The sequence below is a fragment of the Festucalex cinctus genome, chromosome 1, assembly GCF_051991245.1.
Source record: "Festucalex cinctus isolate MCC-2025b chromosome 1, RoL_Fcin_1.0, whole genome shotgun sequence".
Classification (NCBI taxonomy): domain Eukaryota; kingdom Metazoa; phylum Chordata; class Actinopteri; order Syngnathiformes; family Syngnathidae; genus Festucalex; species Festucalex cinctus.
In genome coordinates this window covers 5644277-5667962 of record NC_135411.1, presented here as the reverse complement: position 1 = coordinate 5667962, position 23686 = coordinate 5644277, and the positions used below count along the sequence as shown (strand labels likewise).

Sequence of the window (23686 nt, the reverse complement as noted above, 5' to 3'; positions counted from 1 at the left end):
GGAACAACAACCTGCAACACATCAGTGACATCGAGAACATGGACGGTAAAAGTGAACGCAGCACTTCTCATCTAGCTCGTGTCGTCTATATGAAGACTAAATAAGCAACAGTCGGGGCCTATAATACAATATAAGAATAAGACAATTTACGAATGACGAAGCTTTTAGGTTTAATTATACAGAAGTAAACCTTATAGAAAGTTATTTGGCAAACGTGAAACAATTATGTGTATTTTTTGAATGGCGCACTGTCAAACATCATTACACTTGAAACTGGTATTCCGCAAGGTAGTTGCCTTGGGCCTCTCATTTATTCCATCTTTGTTAATGATATGACATTCATATATATATATATTTTTTTTTTAAATGCAGGTGTAATGATGTATGCAGATGATTACGACCAGGTATTTCGCTGCAGAAAATCTTGGCGCTGTAAATGGCTTGCTTCAAGACAAACTGGTGCAAGTTTCTAATTGGGTCAAAGTTAATATTTTGAAGACAAAATGTTTTTTTTGGTACCAGACATGCCATAAGACTGAATCTTATGTCTGTCTGTGAATGGGGCTGCCATCAAACTGTTGGGAGTTTTACCCTTGATCAAACTTTATCTTGGTCTTCTCAAATCAATGACATTGTGTCTGAAATGAGTAGAAATATCTCAAATATTCATTTTGCATTTATTCAACTCAAAAGTTCATTTGAAACAAATCCACTCTTCACTTCTGTAAACAATTATGTCCGAATGAATGACTCTGTGACCCAACCCCTTCTATCTGGAATTGGCTAGCAGTTGCCTTCATTTGCGTGTTGGATTCGGGCTGTACGATATGGACAAAATTTCCTTTCATTTTTGCCAGACATCTCTATTCTTTGATCTTTGACTCAGCATGAGACTTCACATCATTTTACTTTTTTCATGGTGCCTTCTGTATTTTGTGTTATTTTATTTCTATATATATATATATATATATATATATATATATATATTTTAGTATTTTATTTGCGTGTATACTTATCTACTTATATTTACTCTAATTAATTTTATTTTGTGTTATTTTATTTCTATACTTTTTTTTAAAATATTTTATTTGCGTGTATTCTTATCTACTTATATTTACTCTAATTAATTTTATTTTGTGTTATTTTATTTCACTTGTGTCTACTAAAAGACTAATTTCTATTCCATGCACAGCACTTTGTATGCAGCAATGGATGTTTTAAAGTGATTTAGAAATAAGGTTGAGTGATGTCGATGATATACAGAAACAACATATGGGTTCAGTGAAAAACTAAGCAGAATATCAATCCAAAAGGATGTGTATAGTACTGTTTTTTTTAATTAGAACTTAGTGATGTAACGTGCGGGGTATGGGTGGACCCAAAAGCGGAGGAAACAGGCAGGAAGAGCAAGTGGAAGAATGATGTAAGGAACTTTATTGACTATGACGGGGAAGGACTGGACGAGACTGAAGGGGAGTAGACTGGGCTGGACGTGGACACAGATCATGGCGGAGACTTGGCGTGGCGTGAGGCAGAGACTTGGCGTGGCGTGAGGCAGAGACTTCGCGTGGCTGACTTTGAAGACTTGGCGTGGCTGACTTGGAAGACTTGGCGTGGCAGACCTGGAAGACTTGGCGTGGCAGACCTGGAAGACTTGGCGTGGCAGACCTTGAAGACTTGGCATGGCAGACTTTGTAGACTTGGCGTAGAAGACGTGGCAAACTTGGCGTGGAAGACGTGGCAAACTTGGCGTGGAAGACGTGGCAAACTTGGCGTAGAAGACGTGGCAAACTTGGCGTAGAAGACTTGGCAAACGTGGCGTAGAAGACTTGGCAAACTTGGCATAGAAGACGTGGCAAACTTGGCATGGCAGACTTTGTTGACTTGGCGTAGAAGACGTGGCAAACTTGGCGTGGAAGACGTGGCAAACTTGGCGTGGAAGACGTGGCAAACTTGGCGTAGAAGACGTGGCAAACTTGGCGTAGAAGACGTGGCAAACTTGGCGTAGAAGACTTGGCAAACGTGGCGTAGAAGACTTGGCAAACTTGGCATAGAAGACGTGGCAAACTTGGCGTGGAAGACGTGGCAAACTTGGCGTGGAAGACGTGGCAAACTTGGCGTAGAAGACTTGGCAAACGTGGCGTAGAAGACTTGGCAAACTTGGCGTAGAAGACTTGGCAAACTTGGCGTAGAAGACTTGGCAAACGTGGCGTAGAAGACTTGGCAAACTTGGCGTAGAAGACTTGGCAAACTTGGCGTAGAAGACTTGGCAAACTTGGTAAAAAGACACCACTGTGACACAACATGCAGACAAGAAACCTGCAGACATTCAAACAATGCTCCCACCCCCGTGTGAGACAAACACCACTCCCTTATACCAACACTAATGACAATAACAGGACACACCTGGGAGACACAGCAGGGAGGGGTAACCAATCAGCAATACACATCAGGAAGAAGACACAAGCAGGTGGACAAGGTTAACCATAACAAGACTGGGGAAAAAGACAGGAACACCAGACAACCAACACTCACCAAAATAAAACAAAAACCCAACCCAAAAAAACAACACATGACAAGTGACAGTCATCAACATGAACAAACTTGGCAATAAAAGAGAATTCAACTCACATTGTACTGCAACTGCTTTAGTGATAAATAATTTTATGCTCCTTAGTTGTTGTTGTGAATGTGTGACTGCTTGGGTCTGTTAACAGCATCCTGTGTATTGCTACAATTCATCCGTGCTGTGTGGCTTGACTAATTCAAATAAAAGTTTGACACTCACTTGTAAACGTAACCAGTGGACTCAGGATTCCCATTGATGTCAACTGTGTCATCCTGGATCGAGGTTTGGCATTTGGTGGCTTCCATTAAATTCTTTATTTAAAACAGAAGGCGCAAGTTTACGTGACTGATAGGACGAATAGTTGGTGAGTCATCTTGCTAGGGCGGGCACGGCTGACTGACAGGGTGGGCACGGACCCCCAAGGCCCGCCCATGGCGACGGGTACGAATATACCAACACAGTGTGGAGCAGCTTGAACCTTGGTTGACATGCAGAGACCTCAAAGTGGGCAAAATGAAAGTCGTTTTCGTAGGAAGGTAAGATTTATTGCTTGTAATCCGGTGTTGGCTAGTTTAGTCCACATATCAAATTTCTTACTCTGTTAGCGGTCATTGACCGCAAAATTCTCCAGCCACTACACTCTCATAGATACCGACTGGCTGTATTGCTGAACGTTTATTAGTGTGTAGATGCAAACGGTGAGTTAAATCACCCATAATGTCCGTCCAAAGTTTGTTGTGCAGTATAGCATACATGTATGCCCGTGCGTGATGTCACATCAGCCAGTGTTAGTTAGTGGTTTGGGCTAGCATGCTTCACATGAATGTGGATTGTTTAATTTGTGTTTGGTTGTTTAATTTCTGAATGCGGCATGAATTGCTGGAATACATTGAAGTTGGAATGATGTGAATCGGATGAATAATGTGGAAGTAAATGGAAAATGTAGAATGTGGGAAATAATCGGGTACGAAATCGGGAATTGTGGGTACGGTGTGAATTTTGAATCTGAAAAGCTGGAATCGCTCATGGCACCAATTGCTGGAATATATTGAAGCTGGAATGATGTGAATCGGGTGAAAAATGTGGAAGTAAATGTGAAATGTAGAATCTCCCATTAAGAATAATGGGGAAAAATCGGGTATGAAATCGGGAATTGTGGGTAAGGCGTGAATCGTAGGAATAATAAAAATACAAGCATGCGTCGCGTGAATTTTTGGAATAGTTTGAAACTGGAATGGAGTGAATCGGGTGAAAAATGTGGAAGTAGATGCGGGACGAAAAAGTGGGAGGAATAAGTTTAAGTAAAAAACAATAATAAAGGTTGAATGACATATGTGTGAAGGCCTCCAGCCTTCACACAACTAGAGGCAATATTTTCCTGTTGAGGAGTTTCAAAACTTGAAACTTTCGTATGAAGGGACGTTCGTAAGTAGAGGTACCACTGTATCGTCAAAAATATCGTCACCGCAAATTTCTTTGAAATATCGTGATATAAATTTAAAGCCATATCGCCCACCCCTACTGGACATGCAGCTGAAACAGGTTGCCTTCAAGACAATGTTTGATTTTAAGATTACATAGCATATACTACGAATTAAGAGCTGCTGCTTTTACACCAACAAGTCCAGTTTCTTTGAGTTCTGGGTAAAGGGACTTCTTGGTTTAAAAGTTCAGCAGGGAATTTAGAATTGTGTTTCCGCAGCGTCTGTAACGCGCGGAGGCTGATTTGCCATGGACGGCGCAGCGGGCCAGGAAAACAAAAAGGGAGAGCAACTTCAGTCCACAAAGTCAACATTTATTCTAAACAACACAAAGAGAGAGCACACTCAACGCCACCGCGCATTATAATTTCCATTCAGGGCAATACAAAAAAAAAACAAACAAAAAAAAACTACTTCTACACAAAACCAAAGAAGCGCCACGTGGCGCGGTGCCACACTGCCTGGTGAGAAAAAGGCTGACCACAGCCGTAAACAGCTTAAGAAGCAACTGACCATATCAAATAGCATCGATACATAGAACACAATTATGGATGGTACGCACAAAAGGCAAGCACCGTATACAACAAAAATCGACATATAATCAATTGTAAAAATGAAAATGTACAGTGGATTTTTATTTTTTTTTTTAAGCCAGGTCGGGGTCAGACCCGGGCGGGAGACCCCGGGGAACAGTGTCCGCCTCACAATCAGAGTCAATGTCCGTTGAACCAAAGGGAAATGGCTCAAGTTCAGCATCAGCATCTCCTAATGGGGCCTGAGGGGCGGAAAAGTCCGTGTCCGAGATCCCAGAGGTCCCCCTCTCAGCAGGAGAGGAAACCAATTGTCTCTTGGCAGTGAGAGAATCCCAAGTATGGAACGGCTGCATATTCACAATATGATAAACACCAGCATCAGCACCAGAGTCCACCCAAGCGAGTCTGTAGTTCACATCACTGAGTCGTTCGGACACACGCAGTGGTCCCTCAAATAGGGGAGCAAGTTGAGCTGTAAAATTAGAGTGAGCATCTGACCTGGGCTGTGTTTTCACTCGAACAAGGTCACCGACACGGAAGGAGTCATGTCGACGTCTCAAGTCATAATAGCGGTTATCTTTGATAAATGTTCAACTTGGCAAACTGCGCAATAAAAGGGAGAATTTGAGAGGAGGGCAAATACTTTTTCACAACACTGTACACAGCAAGAGATATCCGACATGATTTGAGGTTATTGTCGCAGCCGCTGACACGTGGAACTGGAGCAAAACTCAGGGCAAATGCAATTGATTAATCTGAATGCCGTGTTTCGACTAGTGGAGGCACATAGAACATATTGTGAAGAACATTTTGGGGTTGACTTCCCCTTTACATTTTGGGTTCTGGGGGGCTCCATGCAAGATATCACCTCGTTGGGTCTCAATGTGCATGAGAAAGGTTCGAGATCAGCGAAGGACTACAAGGGGAGGAGTTGATTCATGATGTCCCTCAATATAATGCAAATTCATTTTGATTTTGTATTTCATGTTTCTTTGCATTTTTTTCTGATATTCCTCTTTATCATTTTCAAAATCAGCGTCGATCACCTTTTTCTTCCCTCTCTATTTTGTTCCAAATCATTGACACTTTTACATCATAGCACAACCTCACTCCCTTTATTTTTATTTTTAAGCTTCAAAGATCGCTGGTATTGTCACCAGCACACTCGTGTCTCTCAGAAAGCTTTTTACAAGAGAATCTTTGAGCACAAATACTGCAACTGAACGGTTCCTTCCCAGCGTGTCTTCTTGTGTGGCATGTTAAAGCTGACTGCACAGAGAATCTTTTGCCGCAGTCTGGGCAGGCAAAAGGTTTTTCTCCAGTGTGTCTTCTTGTATGGATTATTAAATTAACCTTTTGAGAAAAGCTTTTGCCACAGTCTGGGCAGGAAAAAGGTTTTTCTCCAGTGTGTGTTCTTTTGTGTATTTTAAAATGTCCCTTCTTGGAGAAGCTGTTGCCACAGTCTGGTGTAGCCAATATTTGCTGCATATCGTAACAAAAGGACAGAAGTAGGAATAGGCTAGGTATCAGAAGATTAAGGTCCGGCTCGGGAAGAGAGGAGGCAGAGACTAAAGCTTGTGTTTGGTAATTTCACCATGTATTAAATTACAACGTGAACAACAACAACCCTAGTGGACAGGACAAATATACACATATGTACAAGAGACAAAATGAATGGCCATTCAATGAAAGTAATAAATTTTCAAAATAAAGAAAAGAAGGGAAAAGAAAAGGAACAACTCTTTATCGAGGCACGGATTGAACTATCTGATTGATAATTTCCCAAGTTCTGCAATATGAAGTTCATTGGTTGGCAATCGCACAGTCACAGTTCACTTGCGCAAAAATGTAGTCACAGTTCATGCAACCAGCACTATAGTGATCCGATTGTCCAGCAACCGAGGTGTATGAGTGAATGTGAGTAACTGAAAGAATGAATCCGGAGGGGTTGCAGATCAGAGTGCAAGTGATGGAAAATGTGCAGGGTCGGCTACGAGAGCCTCCTACCAGCCCGAACAGAGCAGGTGGCTGGGGTTCCTGGCAGGAATCTCCATTTCCTTAGCTGCATTCAATGTTCGTTGACTGTTCCTGGGCTTAGCTCACCATCAATTCAAGTCTGGCCTGTATGAAACAGGACCATCTTAATATTCTTTGTGTACACAAATAAGAAACTACATTGCATAAATAACACTAACAGCATTATCAATCCAAAAGTTCCAATCCATCATCAATATTGTACAATATAAATCTATTAGACATGTCAATTTATCAAAACTAACGTACTATATGAAAGTGCTAAAGTTGTGCAAAATTAGCAATAGCAGCATTAAATTTAATTCATTAGAATAATGTATTCTAATGAAGATGTATAAAACCTACACAATTCAAGTACATTCAATTATCAAAAAGAACAACTTCATTTAGTAAAATACTGTTCAGTATTATTACATTTCAAACAATCAAATCTGGGTAAAACGCCACATTGTACATAAAATACGAGCTAACAGTGAATAATCAGTACCATTAATCACTTCATTCAGTCGTTTGAGAACCATGTCAAAGCACCACAGAAATGGCTCATGTTAACACATGACTCACCAGTTCAACTTTTCAAACAATCGCGACGGTGAAACAATGCAGTCCGGTGCTGGCAGTCGGCTCTACAAGTCAATAAGTAGGCGTTTAAGTTTCAACATAACTATATTCAAGATAGAGCTTTCTAAAAAACCCACCTCGATCCATAAACATTTCCACACGCGTTGCCTGGCTCCTTCCGCACTACTGACCATAAGCGGCTCTTATTGGTGGTACGTGCGGTCACATGACAGAGCGCGGCAATACATCAAAGATCATTTATAAAAGGCAAGAGCGTACACTCAACAGGTCGTCTTGGTACTCTTGTTACACCCTCCCCCCTTTAGACCATGCACCTCCGCGTGCATGTTACACAATGCGAACAGGAGAATCAGACTTTGAGTTTACTACAGGGGTGGCAATAAATGCCTCGCTGTAGGCGTCAGCCAGACTATGGAAAAGCGTCTGAACAACCGAGATCAAAGGATTACCTAAAGTAGAATAGGCGAGGCGGGTGGGTGGCCGTGACTGTCTTAAAGAGCGACGGACAATCTCAGGCTCAACCACCGATGGTACAGAATTCCCAGAGTCATCAAGTAGATCTACTTGGTGAGGGACACTCTCAGCCGACTTGATGGACATCTCTGCTTGGCCACCATTCTCTGCTTCTCCATCCATCTTGTCCAGATCCCTGACTTCAGGTTGGATTGCGACAGACCCATCTGCTGCAGGTAAGCGCTCTTCATTATTTTCCACAGATGGAGGTTGAATTGTGACATCAACAGAGGATCCTCCAAGATCAGCTAAGTGGTCCTCCACAGGTTCAGCAAGTGTAGGCGCTGGTGCGTCCCTCAGTGTTGGCGAGGTCAAGAGACTTGTGGGGCGTGGAGGTGAAAGTGGTTCGGCAACTGTCTTTTTAATTTCAAATGTCTCTGGAAAGGGGTTCGCAAATAAAGGCAGATCACAATCTTCCTCATCACTCAAGTCTTCAGTAATAGGAACAGCATTGTGTTGACTGTGAGTCACTGGTCTCCGAGGGGGTGTGACCTCAGAAGGTGTCTGACAAGAATTAGAAGGTAGAAATCCGCAAGGGAGAAGAAGATCACGGTGAAGTGTCCGAGTTGGAGCATCTTCCTGTTTCTCCTGTCTGACAGTGTACACTGGGAGATCTCCAGCACGACTGAGAACAATATACGTGTCACGCTCCCACTTATCTTCTAATTTGTGTTTTCCACGCAGCCTGACGTTGCGAACAAGAACACGATCACCAACTTCCAGACAAGATGGAATTATACGTCGGTCAAATCGAGTCTTGTTTCGCTCTGCTGATTTCTCTGCATTCCTGGTGGCAAGTTGAAAACTTTGCTCAAGCCTGGACCGTAACTGCTCGACATATTGTGAATGTGACTTGGTCTGACTCTCTCGAACTGGAAGACCAAAGGCAAGGTCGACTGGAAGACGGGGTAAACGACCAAACATTAGTTCGTACGGTGTAAATCCAGTAACATCACTTTTCGTACAGTTGTATGCGTGACAGAGGGGTTTCACATATTCTTTCCATCGCAGCTTCTGCTTGGGTTCCAAAGTTCCAAGCATACTTAGAAGAGTTCTGTTGAACCGCTCCACAGGGTTTCCCCGTGGGTGGTATGGAGTAGTCCTTGTCTTCACAATGCCGGCAATTTCACAGAGTTCTTTTATAAGCTTAGATTCAAAATCAGGTCCTTGATCAGAATGAAGACGTTCAGGAATGCCATAGTAGACTATGAAGTTTTCCCATAAGCAACGTGCCACAGTCCGCGCTTTTTGATTTGGCGTGGGTAGAGCAAGAGCAAACTTCGTGAAGTGATCTGTAATGACAAGAATGTCTTTGGTGTTGCTTTGGTCCGGTTCTAGTGACAAAAAATCCATACAAATCAATTCAAGCGGCCGGGTGGTAGTAATATTGACCAAAGGCGCAGCTTTCTCCGGAAGGGACTTCCTTCTGACACACCGATCACAGGTTCTGATTTTGGTCTCAACGTCAGCTGACATGCGCGGCCAAAAGAATCTGGAACGTGCGAGATCCAAAGTACGTTCCACACCTAGATGTCCCATGTCGTTATGTAGACTTTTCAGAACCAAGGATCGCAGCTCTTCAGGGAGAACAAGTTGAAATATGGTTTGCTCGCCATCCTGCCTCTTCCTGTACAAAACACCATCCAACAGTTTCAGGCGGTTTAACTCCCGAAGTAGAAGAGCAAGTTCAGGAAGCTCTTGTCTTGCTGTGGGAGGGACTCGCTCGCCGGTTTCCAACTGGTGAATCACTGCTTGGATGGATGGATCAGATCTTTGTTTCGTCATAAGTTCTTGAAGAGATAGAGATGGAACAACTGGCAATCCATGTTGAATTTCATCAATATAGCTTTCGGGAATAGCCTTGGCGGACATAGTCATGGACTCGACTAATGTGAAAGCATGGGAGTCAGCAGAGAGAGTCAACGAGCAGGGTTTCATAAGATGGTTTTGGCAAATAGCTGCAACAACATCTGGCGCAACTCCACATTCAGGGTCACCGCTGTGATCACAAGTGAACTGGCTGACAAGATCCAAATCAGAAGAAGCATGAGAAGCAGATGTATGTGGACGGCGTGACAGCGCATCGGCATCAAGGTTTTGCTTTCCAGCCCTATACTGGAGTGTGAAAGTATATGTGGAAAGAGCAGCAAGCCAACGATGACTAGCAGCATCCAATTTGGCAGACGTAAGAATGTATGTGAGTGGGTTATTGTCCGTAACCACAACAAAATTAGCTCCATAGAGATAGTCGTGGAATTTCTCGGTAATACTCCACTTCAATGCCAAAAATTCCAGTTTATGTGCTGGATACCTTGACTCACTGATGGAAAGCCCACGACTGGCATACGCAATAACTCTGAGGTGTCCATCTTGTTGTTGATAGAGCGCTGCACCAAGTCCTGTGGCGCTTGCATCTGTATGTAAGATGTAGGGTTTCTTCGGATCAGCAAAACCCAGGACAGGTGCAGTGGTCAGCTGGTCAATCAAGGTCTCAAAGGCATGCTGGCATTTTGGAGACCATCTCTCTCCAAAGGGTAGATGCTTTGGGTCCTGATCCTTAGTATGGGGTTTTTTCTTTCCTGACTTGCGAGTGGGTATGTAACCCCTAGTCAAGTCATTCAGCGGCTTGGCTATAGTATAGTGGCATATCCCCGGATGAATCTCCGGTAGTATCCGGCGAATCCTAAGAATGATTTCAATTCTCGCAGGGTTCGTGGAATTGGCCAGGTCTTTAAAGCAGAAATCTTCTCTGGGTCGGTCTCTACTCCCTTTTCTGATACCACATGACCCAGGTAACATACAGATGTTTGGAAAAACATACATTTCTCCGGGGACAGTTTAAGACCGAACTCTTTCAGACGGGTGAGGACTCGCAGCAAGCGGTCCTCATGCTCTTCCAATGTCCTGGAAAAGATAATCAGGTCGTCCAAGAACACAAGTACTTCTTTAAGATGAAGGTCTCCCATACACTGCTCCATGAGGCGTTGGAACGTCGAGGGAGCATTGGTGACACCTTGTGGCATGCGATTGAACTCCCAGAACCCTAATGGTGTTACAAACGCAGTTTTTTCTTTGTCAACTTCACTCATTTCAATCTGGTAATAACCAGACTTAAGATCTAATACACTGAACCACCTGGAACCAGTCAGTGCAGAAAACGACTCTTCGAGATTGGGAAGGGCGTAGGCATCCTTTATGGTCTGGAGGTTCAGCTTTCGATAGTCAATGCATAGACGAACATCGCCGTTCTTTTTACGGACTACCACGATGGGTGAAGCAAATGGAGAGACAGATTCCCTGATAACTCCAGTTTTCAGAAGATCCCGCAGGTGTTGTCGCACTGCCTCAATATCCTGTGGATGGATTGGCCGTGGACGGTGTTTGAATGGGGTTTCGTCATGCAACTTGATGTTATGTTTGACCTTATTGGTTCTGCCAAAGTCTAGATCGTGATGGGAGAAAACTTCCGGTATTCCATTCAGTTTGTTCATAATCCGTTCTTTCCATTCTTGTGGGATGGATGAATCGCCAAAATTAAATTGTAGATCACGGGGAGGGGGTAGTGTGGAGTCAGACTTCACACTGGCATCATGTGAGAGAATTTGAGGTGTTAGCACAAGATTGGCAATCGGGCTCAAGGGTGGAATACACACATCGTGTTCTGATTCATTTTTTATAATAACTGGTACTTTGTGAAAGGCATGCGGTGAAACTGTAATCAGACAATTTACAACACAAAGTCCACCTGCCAATGGAGATGCTGGATGTTCAATGAGCGCACAGGAGCGTGCTAGTGGAATGCTAGTACTGATTGAGCCTTCAATGACAACAGTCTGACCCCCAGGAATGACAATTGGAGCTTTGCCTGAGAGTCTCACCATTCCATTGGTGCCCAACTGCGCTTGTTGGTGACGTAATTGGAGCAGTTTCAAAACAGCTCGGTACCCATGTGCTAAGGGCTGAAAGCTTCCGGGGTTGCTCTCAATATACTGGTCGTACAAAGGTTCTAGAGTGTTCATTCCAATCAAAACATGTGATTGAAGCTCTGGACGTGAATCTGGAATCACGAGTGCCAATGTAGCCACTTCCATTTCAACACCCACAAAGTCACTAGGGAATGTTACTGACATCTCAATATACCCCAAGTAGGGAACAGCTTGACCGGCTGCACCTTCAACTTGGAGGAGATCACAAAGGGGTTTCAGTGGTTGAGAGGAAAAATGCTTGTTATAAAATGAAACAGGAACAGTGGTGACTTGCGACCCAGTGTCAAGTAGACAAGAACAAGTTTGGCCCGTGATGGTAACTTCACTTGTACACTTGGATCCTATTAATCCTTTTGGTAATCGAGTGTTGAGAGGTGGTGACGAAGTCAACTCTGTACAGGTAACTGAAGGAGAGTTCTTGGGACATTGCTGGTCCGAAGCAGTTCCAGTGCGCCCCGTAACAGGAACTGGGCTCAGTTTAAAGACTGGCTTGATGGGGGATTGGATTTGTGCCATTTCTGCAGTTTGTCAGCATGCTGCTTCTTCTTGAAAATCACCAAAGCAGAATTCGGGGGATTGTCACACGCTGGTTTAATGTGTCCGTCTTCCCCGCATCGATAACAAAAACCTGGCTTCGGTCCTGCTGGTGCGGGTCTTAAGGATCGTGATGCAGATTTTGGTTTGGCACCGGAACCAGGAGGGATAGGTTTTGCTGATGACTGCTTCTGAGCGGATTGGGCTGCAGTCAAAGCTGCCAACTGTCTCTGTATGTCTGCTAACTGTTTTGTTAACTTTTCCAGTGTTATGGCTTGATGGTCTTCACCCCCAGCATAAGCATATTGAGCATGAGTCATGGCCTTTGTTTTGGATGGACCGAGATGCTGCTTCATTCGAATGGTCTTTGCTGCTTCCCTATCCTCCTCAGTACGCAACAGCAGTAATAATTCAGCAAAAGATGGTGGATTATGCTTTCGTTGCTTGAGTTGGAGTTCGGAGATCAATGTATTGTCCCAACACCCTCTGCAAAACTGGTTAAGCAGGTGTTTGTTGGTTTCAGTGTGTGGGACCCCTCCTCTCTTAATGGCTAGACTGAGGGCAACCTGCAACCGCTGGAGATATGAAGATGACTTTTCTCCTGCATCTTGGAAAGTGTCCATGAATTTTGCAAAGAGCTCATCGCCATCTTGCACGGTACTGTATGCTGAATCCAAAATTTGAAGATAGACTGCTGGGCGTGTTTCTGGTTTCAAATGCTTGACCATGTCTGCAGCTGGAGGCAAGAGACTTTCAAAAATTTTTCTTGACCGTTGTAAGTCGGAGAAAGATGGATCATTTAACATCAGATCGACAGTAGAACGCCATGTCTCATAATCTGATTCATTCTGGGGCCGGGGCAACCTCCCAGAAAAAGCCCTGAGTCGCTGGCTGGAAAGATGAAGCATTGCACTGTCCTCATTTTTAACTATATGCTCTACCACATAACGCTGGACTTCTTGTGGATTAAGATCAGAAGCGGCATTATGTGGGAAAGAGAATCTTGGTGTATGTGAAGTCTTATGTTCCGGCTCGTCTGATTCTTGACTCGAGTTCTCAGCATTAGAAGTGGAGACAGCCAGCGAATTTAAGGTGACATCAGATGGTGGCAGTGGGTTAGATTGGGCAAGTGAGGCAGAATCTTGTGGGGCTGGCCTTAATTGCGTAACAGAGTGGCCAAGCAGAGACATCACCTCATTAAGGACTTCTGTAAAATCCTTTCCTGTACGCTTAGCCAAGTCTTTTAATTCTAATAAATAAGCATCAGTTTTTAGCTTCTCTATTTGAGTAGCACACACTGTTGACAGTTCTAAAATATCATACGTTAGTTTTCCATCATCGCTCACAAATGTGTATGGCAAAGTGTCACGAAGTGCAACTATGGCAGCACCAGATTTATACTCAACAACCCATTTACGGTTAAACACAGACTCTGGCTCATCAATAACTTGACTTTTTAAAATTGAGCCATATTTTGTCAAAAATCCTATGACTTCTTCATCCGTTTCTGTCTTAGTGACTCCTTCAATCAAAACTGCATTGGGTATTTTTATGCCATGGTTCTCAAACACATCCATTTTAATGTTGTATATTTCTCTGTCCACAACAGTTCTGCCAACTCTCTCCTGGCTAGCTCACCAAATTATGTAGCCAATATTTGCTGCATATCGTAACAAAAGGACAGAAGTAGGAATAGGCTAGGTATCAGAAGATTAAGGTCCGGCTCGGGAAGAGAGGAGGCAGAGACTAAAGCTTGTGTTTGGTAATTTCACCATGTATTAAATTACAACGTGAACAACAACAACCCTAGTGGACAGGACAAATATACACATATGTACAAGAGACAAAATGAATGGCCATTCAATGAAAGTAATAAATTTTCAAAATAAAGAAAAGAAGGGAAAAGAAAAGGAACAACTCTTTATCGAGGCACGGATTGAACTATCTGATTGATAATTTCCCAAGTTCTGCAATATGAAGTTCATTGGTTGGCAATCGCACAGTCACAGTTCACTTGCGCAAAAATGTAGTCACAGTTCATGCAACCAGCACTATAGTGATCCGATTGTCCAGCAACCGAGGTGTATGAGTGAATGTGAGTAACTGAAAGAATGAATCCGGAGGGGTTGCAGATCAGAGTGCAAGTGATGGAAAATGTGCAGGGTCGGCTACGAGAGCCTCCTACCAGCCCGAACAGAGCAGGTGGCTGGGGTTCCTGGCAGGAATCTCCATTTCCTTAGCTGCATTCAATGTTCGTTGACTGTTCCTGGGCTTAGCTCACCATCAATTCAAGTCTGGCCTGTATGAAACAGGACCATCTTAATATTCTTTGTGTACACAAATAAGAAACTACATTGCATAAATAACACTAACAGCATTATCAATCCAAAAGTTCCAATCCATCATCAATATTGTACAATATAAATCTATTAGACATGTCAATTTATCAAAACTAACGTACTATATGAAAGTGCTAAAGTTGTGCAAAATTAGCAATAGCAGCATTAAATTTAATTCATTAGAATAATGTATTCTAATGAAGATGTATAAAACCTACACAATTCAAGTACATTCAATTATCAAAAAGAACAACTTCATTTAGTAAAATACTGTTCAGTATTATTACATTTCAAACAATCAAATCTGGGTAAAACGCCACATTGTACATAAAATACGAGCTAACAGTGAATAATCAGTACCATTAATCACTTCATTCAGTCGTTTGAGAACCATGTCAAAGCACCACAGAAATGGCTCATGTTAACACATGACTCACCAGTTCAACTTTTCAAACAATCGCGACGGTGAAACAATGCAGTCCGGTGCTGGCAGTCGGCTCTACAAGTCAATAAGTAGGCGTTTAAGTTTCAACATAACTATATTCAAGATAGAGCTTTCTAAAAAACCCACCTCGATCCATAAACATTTCCACACGCGTTGCCTGGCTCCTTCCGCACTACTGACCATAAGCGGCTCTTATTGGTGGTACGTGCGGTCACATGACAGAGCGCGGCAATACATCAAAGATCATTTATAAAAGGCAAGAGCGTACACTCAACAGGTCGTCTTGGTACTCTTGTTACACTGGGCAGGCAAAAGGTTTTTCTCCAGTATGTGTTCTTGTGTGTATTTTTAAACTTCCCTTTTCAGAGAAGCTTTTTCCACAGTCTGGGCAAGAAAAAGGTTTCTCTCCAGTGTGTGTTCTTCTGTGTGTTTTTAAATTTCTCTTATAAGAGAATCTTTTGCCACAGTCTGGGCAGGAAAAAGGTTTCTCTCCAGTGTGTGTTCTTCTGTGTGTTTTTAAAATTCCCTTAAGAGAGAAGCTTTTGCCACAGTCTGGGCAGGCAAAAGGTTTTTCTCCAGTGTGTGTTATTGTGTGTATTTTTAAACTTCTCTTATATGAGAAACTTTGGCCACAGTCTGGGCAAGAAAAAGGTTTTTCTCCACTGTGTGTTCTTGTGTGGGTTGTTAAATTTGACTTGTGAGAGAAATTTTTGCCACAGTCTGAGCAGGCAAAAGGTTTTTCTCCAGTATGTGTTCTTGTGTGGATTGTTAAATCTGACTTCTGAGAGAAACTTTTGCCACAGTCTGGGCAGGCAAAAGGTTTTTCTCCAGTGTGTGTTCTTGTGTGGATTGTTAAATCTGACTTCTGAGAGAAACTTTTGCCACAGTCTGGGCAGGCAAAAGGTTTTTCTCCAGTGTGTGTTCTTGTGTGGATTGTTAAATCTGACTTCTGAGAGAAACTTTTGCCGCAGTCTAGGCAGGCAAAAGGTTTTTCTCCACTGTGTGTTCTTGTGTGGCTTGTTAAATGTGACTGCTGAGAGAAACTTTTGCCGCAGTCTAGGCAGGCAAAAGGTTTTTCTCCACTGTGTGTTCTTGTGTGGCTTGTTAAATGTGACTGCCGAGAGAAACTTTTGCCACAGTCTGGGCAGGCAAAAGGTTTTTCTCCAGTGTGTGTTCTTACGTGTTTTTTTAAATTTCCCTTGTTGGAGAAGCTTTTGCCACAGTCTGGGCAGGCAAAAGGTTTTTCTCCAGTGTGTGTTCTTGTGTGCATTTTTAAACGTCGCTTCTCAGAGAAGCTTTTGCCACAATCTGGGCAGGCAAAAGGTTTTTCTCCAGTGTGTTTTCTCAAGTGAACTTTCAAATACCCTTTTGAACTGAATGTTTTCCCACACTGAGAACATTTGCAGCGGTTGTTGTCAGCATGGTTACGTTTAGCGTATTCATCATCGTCGTCGTCAGTGTCAGCAGACTGTGACCTTGTGTCATCATTTTGTGCTTGTGGTGGTCCCCACTGGTCTGCATCACCTTCTGCCTTCCTGTATTGAGTTGAGCTGCTGCTTTGGGGCTCCGCCCCTCTGTCCTCCTCATGCTCACCGTTATCGTCACTCTTTAAAGCAACAAAGGTCAGTGGTGACTTGGTGACATCATCCTCAACCTCCTCTTCTTTGACACGAAGGGGCTCTTCCTCCTCTTTAATGTAAGCATGCTCTTCCTTCTCCTTTTTAACATGAAGAGACTTCAGTTCCTGCTTCTCAGGACCAAGATATTTTTCACCAACATCTGCAAGACACAAGAAGACAAATACACATTTGGTTCAGTTAAGTCAAATCTAAAGCGCGACTTGACGTGTATTGTTTCTACAGTGGCACCTTGACTTGGGCACAGCTGCTGAGGAATGTGTAGCAATTGTGCACTCTGTTTGTTAGCAGCTAGCAAGCTAAGATAGCTTGAGCAAGACGAGTATATGCGGTAGAGATAGACCGATAATCGGTCGGGCCGATAATCGGGGCCGATATTTGACATATTGGTACATATCGGTATCGGTCTGTTTTATTAATCTGACGGCCGATATGAGCGATCCATTTAAAACTCCGTCTTTTCGCTTCGAATGCAGCCCAGAGCGTCTCTGTCTGTTATGGAGTCCAACTCCAGCAATGTAACGCCCATAGCAGCATTTGATTGGTTAGCCGTGCAAGAGCCAGAACCAATCAGTAGTGTATGCCTGTATCACAGTAGCCGGTCACACACGCACCCACGGACACAACGCGAGACACATGCTTCGAAGGTAAGTTAAAAGAGAAGAGACTCCGCCGATCGTTTCACCATGATAAGCTAAACACATTGAATTATGTTGTGTATTAAATGCACTATATGAATGGAGCTGCATTGCCTTGCATTGAATCCCTGCTAGCTAACAGTGGTGTGTTCAGCTTAGCATGTAGGCTAACACCCAGTAGCTAATTCGCTACTTGAACTACTCGGGGAGGGAATCACACACATTTTCACTTAATTAAGTAAATAATGTTTGTTAGAAAGGTTCCAAATATTAACAGTTGTCATTATTACATTGTCTAGTTCCATGTTAAGAGTAGAGTAACGTCATTATATTTACCTCTCGTGACGCACACATTGCATTCTGGGTCAAGTCCACTACTTGTTGCATAGCGGTTATTATGCAGTGAGATGCCACAGTGACACTAAATAGCGTTTAGTTACTTTATATTGTGTTTATTTGTCGCACTGGTTTGCCATTGTGTGCCTTAAGCTTCGACGTCGATTTGATTGACAGCTCGTTGTGCACCTCGTTAAAGTCCGCTCCGTAACAAATTAAGTGTCTCAAACACCGTTTAACTACACGAACGTGTTCTCTTCCGTATGTTTGGCATTAGTAGAGAAGTGCACTAAAGTATAGTGTGCTTATTTGCTCATTTTGTCTCTCTTTTCACGTCATGTCTGCCGTCAGTTGGGACATTATCCTCTCAATGGATGCCACTAATATGTAACATCTACGGCCGTACACGGCTGCAATTAATGTTCAGTGATGTAATTTCGTTACGTGCATCACACTTTGAATAATGAGCTCATGTTTGGTGTGTTGTATAACTTTCTCGTGTGTTAGTAACTATTCATGTGGACAGCTAAGATAGTGCTTGTTAATGTGAATTAGCAATGTTGCAGCCCAGTTATTACTTAGACAAGTACATCTGTGCCATTAAGTGATACAGTACAGTACAGTAGTGAGAGAATAGTGTGCCCATATACACACACGTGTCTATAAGTGTAAAACACATTAAACAGCAGAAACTGGCAGCGGTCCACCGCAACAATGTCTGTTTAACCAAGTTATTCTTACTATTATTATAACCAAGTTATTTTACTTGACCTTTTTCTGCGTTGATTGGGGCATCCTAAGTGGCAGTAAACTACATGATGAAGTGTCTTTTGACAGTTCTCTTGTAGAGAGGAGTAGCATGATATTGCTGTTCTCGATTTAAGATCCTCAGCTTTTCAAAACTGTCTATATGGTAACAATAACAATAATCATAATAAGGTCTACAAGAACTGTATGGTGTTCAGGGATGAATAGTTTTTCTCATGGAGTTTTTTTATTTATTTTTGCTGTAGTAATAAGTAATGCCACAGCTGATGCACATTTTGAATGACAGGGTTCCTCCTATTACTTCAAAATATAAAAATATAACATTTAAAGAATAAAACTACAAGTATCCCAAATGCTATAAAAGGTAATGTCACATTGGCCCCCACATTTAACTCCCCCCGCCACCAACGTCTTATTGCAGATAGAAGGATGTAAAATGAAAAGTGTAGTGTGAGAATCCATTGTAAAGAACGGTTAGGGTTTGCATTATTCAAAAATTTGGTGCCAACATTTTAACTTTTACTGCAAATGAATATCGGCTTCAAATATCGGTTATCTGCCTCCTTGACTACCGATAATCGGAATCGGTATCGGCCCTGAAAAAAGCATATCGGTCTATCTCTAATATGCGGACACAAACCATTTAATCAATGACAATTTACACCACGAACATAGAGATCGACGTACTGTTTCAGCCAAAAACAAAATACCTTAAGCTTCCACTTTCACTTTGCCCTCCATTTTTTTTGTACCTAGTGGCTCCAAATAAGGGGGTAATATTGTTGTGGGGTAATATTGAGCAATAACATTGATATGTACAATATTAAGTTAATTTAAAATGAAGGAAAGGTTGAAATAGAGAAAAAAAGAAATGTGTGTCATCGAGCAGACATGCGACTTTGAGCCAATACTAATTTGGGGTCAATAGGTCACATAACCTAGAAGCCATTAAACAAAAATGCTAATATTTATAGGAAAACAATGTTAAAAATACGGCCTAAAATGAAAAAAATAAGAGGTGTGTATTTTCTATCAGACATGCCACTATGATGCAGCACTGATTTGGGGTCAATATGTCACATGACCTGGAAGCTATTGAGCTCAAAAGCTAATATTTACAGAAATAATTAATTAAAAAGAAGTGCAGGCCTAAAATGAAAAAATAAAAGGTGTGCATCTTTTATCAGACATGCCACTATGATGCAGCATTGACTTGGGATCAATAGGTCACATGACCTGGAAGCTCTTGAGCTAAATTAGTAACATTTACAGAAAAAAATAAAAATAAAAAAATAAGTGGAGGTCTAAAATGAAAAAGTAAAAGGTGAGCATCATCTATCAGACATGCCAATGTGATGCAACATGCATTTGTGGTCAACAGGTCACATGACCTGGAAGCTATTGAGCTAAACTGATATTTATAGAAAACGATTAAATATAAGGGAAGGTCTCAACTGAAAAAAAATAAAAGGTGTGCATCATCTATCAGACATGCCACTATGATGCAGCACTGATTTGGGGTCAATAGATCACATGACCTGGAAGCTATTGAGCTCAAGCGCTAAAATTTACAGAAAAAAAATATCATTCAAAATGAGTGAAGATTTCAACTGAAAAAATTAAGAGATGTGCATCATCTATATTTAGATCATATTTCGAGTGCATAGTACTTCCTTACCAATAGCAACAGAAATGTTATTATAATAAATAATTATAATACATTTTAATGGCACAGATTATGTTATCTACAACGGGCGATGATTCCCTATTCTTTACGACTGACATAACTGCACACAAGATGGCAAAAATTTTGCCTTGGTCTCTTTCTTTTTACAGATGCAATGTGGCACATGTGACAGGTTTGGATGTCGACGAAAACCAATTAAAAAGAGCAAGGGCAGCAAAACTGTGGCAGTGTGCCCTTTGTAAATAATTATTGGTTCATTGTCCACCAATATGCCCTGCGAAGGCTGGCAACCAGTTCGAGGTGTACCCCGCCGACTGCCCGAAGCCAGCTAAGATAGGCTCCAGCACCCCCGCGACCCTTGTGAGGAGCAAGCAGTTAAAAAAATGGATTGATGGATGTGCACCAATAAACCTGAGCTATGTAGTTTTTCTTTTCTTTTTTTTTTAATACAGGAGCGGCCAAAAGGAGCTCAGCTATCCGGGAGGGCCTAAGAGTCAAGCCACTGCTCCTCCGTATTGGGAGGAGACAGCTGAGGGGGCTCGGGCATCTGGCTCGGACGCCTCCCTGGAGAGGTGTTCCGCGCATGTCCCAACAGCGGGAGGCCATGGGGACGAACCAGGACACACTGAAGACACGATTATGTCTCTCGGATGGCCTGGGAACACCCAGGAATCCCACTGGAGGAGCTAGAAGTGGCTGGGGAGAGGGAAGTCTGGGCTTCACTGTTAAAGCTTCTGCCCTGGCGACCCAAGTCCGGATACGTGGTAGAAGATGGATGGATGGATGGATGGACATTATTAGTTATGATGATGTCCTCATTGGTTGCAATATTTAAAATGGAGGAAAGGCGAATGGATAGGACGACAGAGAGGCGCAGGCTCTTCTACAGATTTGAGAGACTTTGAATCAGCGTCACCCAAGCCATGGGTGTCAACCGCATCATCCCTCATCCTAAGGTATTTATTGCTAAAAGTATCCACTCAAGTGAGATCCCATTCCTAATCCATCATTATAACATCTTCAGATTAGGTTAGGAATCAAGCCTTGTTGCATGAACTGATCAAGCCCACTCAAATGAGAGGAAAATGTCTTGTAAGACAAACAGCAGTCCAGCTGCGATTGATTCAGTTCCCTGTGAATGAAATGACCTGGATGAATGGGAAGATCCGCAAGCAACCCTTAACAGTAAAATGTCTTCCATGTCTTCCAGTTCAACCCAAAGACGTTTCACAACGATATCGCCCTGGTGGAGTTGACATCTCCGGTGGTTCTGTCTGACCGTGTCACCCCCGTGTGTCTGCCCTCTGGGATAGAGCCCCCTACTGGAAACTTGGGTGGGATTAGATGGAACAGTCCTTAAATGGTTCAGGTCCTATTTGGAGGAAAGGAGTTACTTTGTGACTATTGGAAATTTTCAATCTGATCGAAAGGCCATGACATGTGGGGTTCCTCAAGGGTCAGTCCTTGGACCCCTGTTGTTCAGTCTGGATATGTTACCTTTGGGTCAAATGCTTCAGAACGCCGATGTTGACTACCACAGTTATGCAGATGACACACAACTGTATTTATCAATGTCCCCAAATGACAGCAGTTCTATTAACGTATTGTGTCATTCTCTCGAGCAAATTAACAACTGGATGAACCAGAATTTCCTTCAGCTGAACGAAAACAAAACGGAGCTCATTGTTTTCGGCAATAAAGAAAAGAGGATTGCTGTTAAAAAAAAAAAAAAAAAAAAAACAGCTTGAGTCACTGTCTTTAGAAACTAAAGACCAAGTTCGAAATCTTGGGGTGGAGTTTGCGAAAGGTCAATTGCATGAGCATGAGAGACATCAACAACAGTAACTTACATCACTAAGTACCCAAAACTGGACTTGTATATGATTACTTGCTGACATTGCCAAGGCTAACTCATGTTTATACACCTGCATTAACATGTATTGCTGTTCCCGTATGAATCTAAAGATTGTCTGGCTCGGATTCCGTTTTGACATTTGTTGTAACAGTCAAGGCTACATGATAAGGCTGTATTGTGGCTACAATCTGCTGCCAATACACAAAATGGAGTTGGTGGTCTGCTGGGTGAGCTGGCCTTGGTCGCGCTCCTCTAACAACAACTACAAGTAGCAACAGTGGTGCGAGCTGACTAGAATCGAGGCAAAATTGCTAAAAGCAATGGGACGAATGCAATCCAATCTGCTCTTCTGGATACCACAACATGTGTGAAAGCTGCTCCGAGGTCAGCGAAGACGCTACTGGCGAAAGAGAAGAATTGCGCTTGCCTTGGCTGCTCGCCTGGCGGGGCGGGCCTGCTGGTGGCGTACGGGGACCGATTCACCAGTTCCAAATGACTGGGACTAGCCACAATCTACACACGGACATTCAAGATGAACTGAGCAAACAGCGTCTGGGATAGGATGGGATGGATGTATAACGATATGAATCAATGACTACTCTAAACAATGTATATGACTGATGCGTTATAGTCATGGATCAATGGGGACAGGTCTCAAATAAGTCATCGGCTTCTACCAGTCAGCCCTTCTTTTGGATGTCAATGTTGCAACTGATGTGATGTGATCGATGTAAACTGTAATGTGGAAAAGGAAACAATAAATAAACTACAAACTTGTATCTCAACAGCGGGGATGACAGCCTTGGTACAAAGACATTATACCACCTACGGCTTTCACCGATTTTCAAAGAATTTTTGTAAAGCTTGTTTATCCTGTGCGCGACACAATCCACAAGTAAACTTGAGTCCAAAACGCGATCAGTTACCCCAAGCTACATATCCTTTTCAGAGGATACACATGGACTTCGTTGAGCAAAACAAAAGTGAAGGAAAATAGTACTGTCTAGTAGTCATTATCAATGCTTTTTTCAAAACAGGTCGAAATCTTCTCAACTATGTAGCCTGACGCACTAACGGTAGCTAAGACACTATGCAAATATGTCATACCACAACATGGTATCCTTGAAACCATTTACAGGGATAAAGTAACACATTTTATGAACAAAATCAATGACAAAATAGGGCAAATGATCCTCATTGCCTTAAAACGCCACAGTTCATATCATCCTCAGAGCGCAGGCCCGAAAAAAAGTTTATTTTTCATGTTGCGGTCCCTTTAAACAAATTCTTTGACCTACCAAATTTACCATATTTTGGACACCCTGAAAAGTCTGGCTCCGGTCAAATGCTTCGAGCCACTTCAACAAAATTACTTCAGATTGATTCAGTACTTCAGAATGCTTTGGTTTCTCCATCACTAGCTTTTGGGGCTCTGTAGGATTCCATTCAACTACAAACACATGAATATTATTTTCACGATAGAAACAAGTTCGACTATACGAAGTAAGCAAGCTAAGAAATGTACAAACCTGCTCTGCGTAGCACAACACGAGGCTGCATGCAAACGTGGCCCAGCAGTTGAAGATGTTCCTCACTCTCTTCTTTTACTCCAAAAAGTTCCTCCTTGTCCTTCGGTGTCGTTTTTGCACACATGTTGGCACAATTAACGCCCAAAACGTCACACTTAGTTGTCGGTGTGTCGCAGTTACCAAGCACGTCTGGTTGTTAGCGGCTAGCAAGCTCAGGTAA

General features: G+C 42.6%; 1 protein-coding gene across 1 annotated transcript; it reads right to left on the bottom strand.

The window, feature by feature from the left end:
• Positions 1-6158: 6158 nt before the first annotated feature.
• On the bottom strand, positions 6159-23590 carry LOC144005967 (uncharacterized). Its single transcript, XM_077504508.1, has 2 exons — positions 23467-23590; positions 6159-16795 (listed from the first exon to the last, which is right to left on the bottom strand). The coding sequence occupies exons 1-2, from the start codon at positions 23588-23590 to the stop codon at positions 15312-15314; spliced, it is 1608 nt and encodes a 535-aa protein (XP_077360634.1). The 3' UTR covers positions 6159-15311.
• Positions 23591-23686: the final 96 nt, after the last annotated feature.

Coding starts and splice junctions, on each gene's coding strand:
- LOC144005967 (XM_077504508.1), bottom strand. CDS start 23,590: ATGTGTGCAAAAACGACACCGAAGGACAAGGAGGAACTTTTTGGAGTA. Junction 16,796..23,466: donor TGTTGTGCTACGCAGAGCAG/GTTTGTACATTT, acceptor TGTGTCTTGCAG/ATGTTGGTGAAAAATATCTT.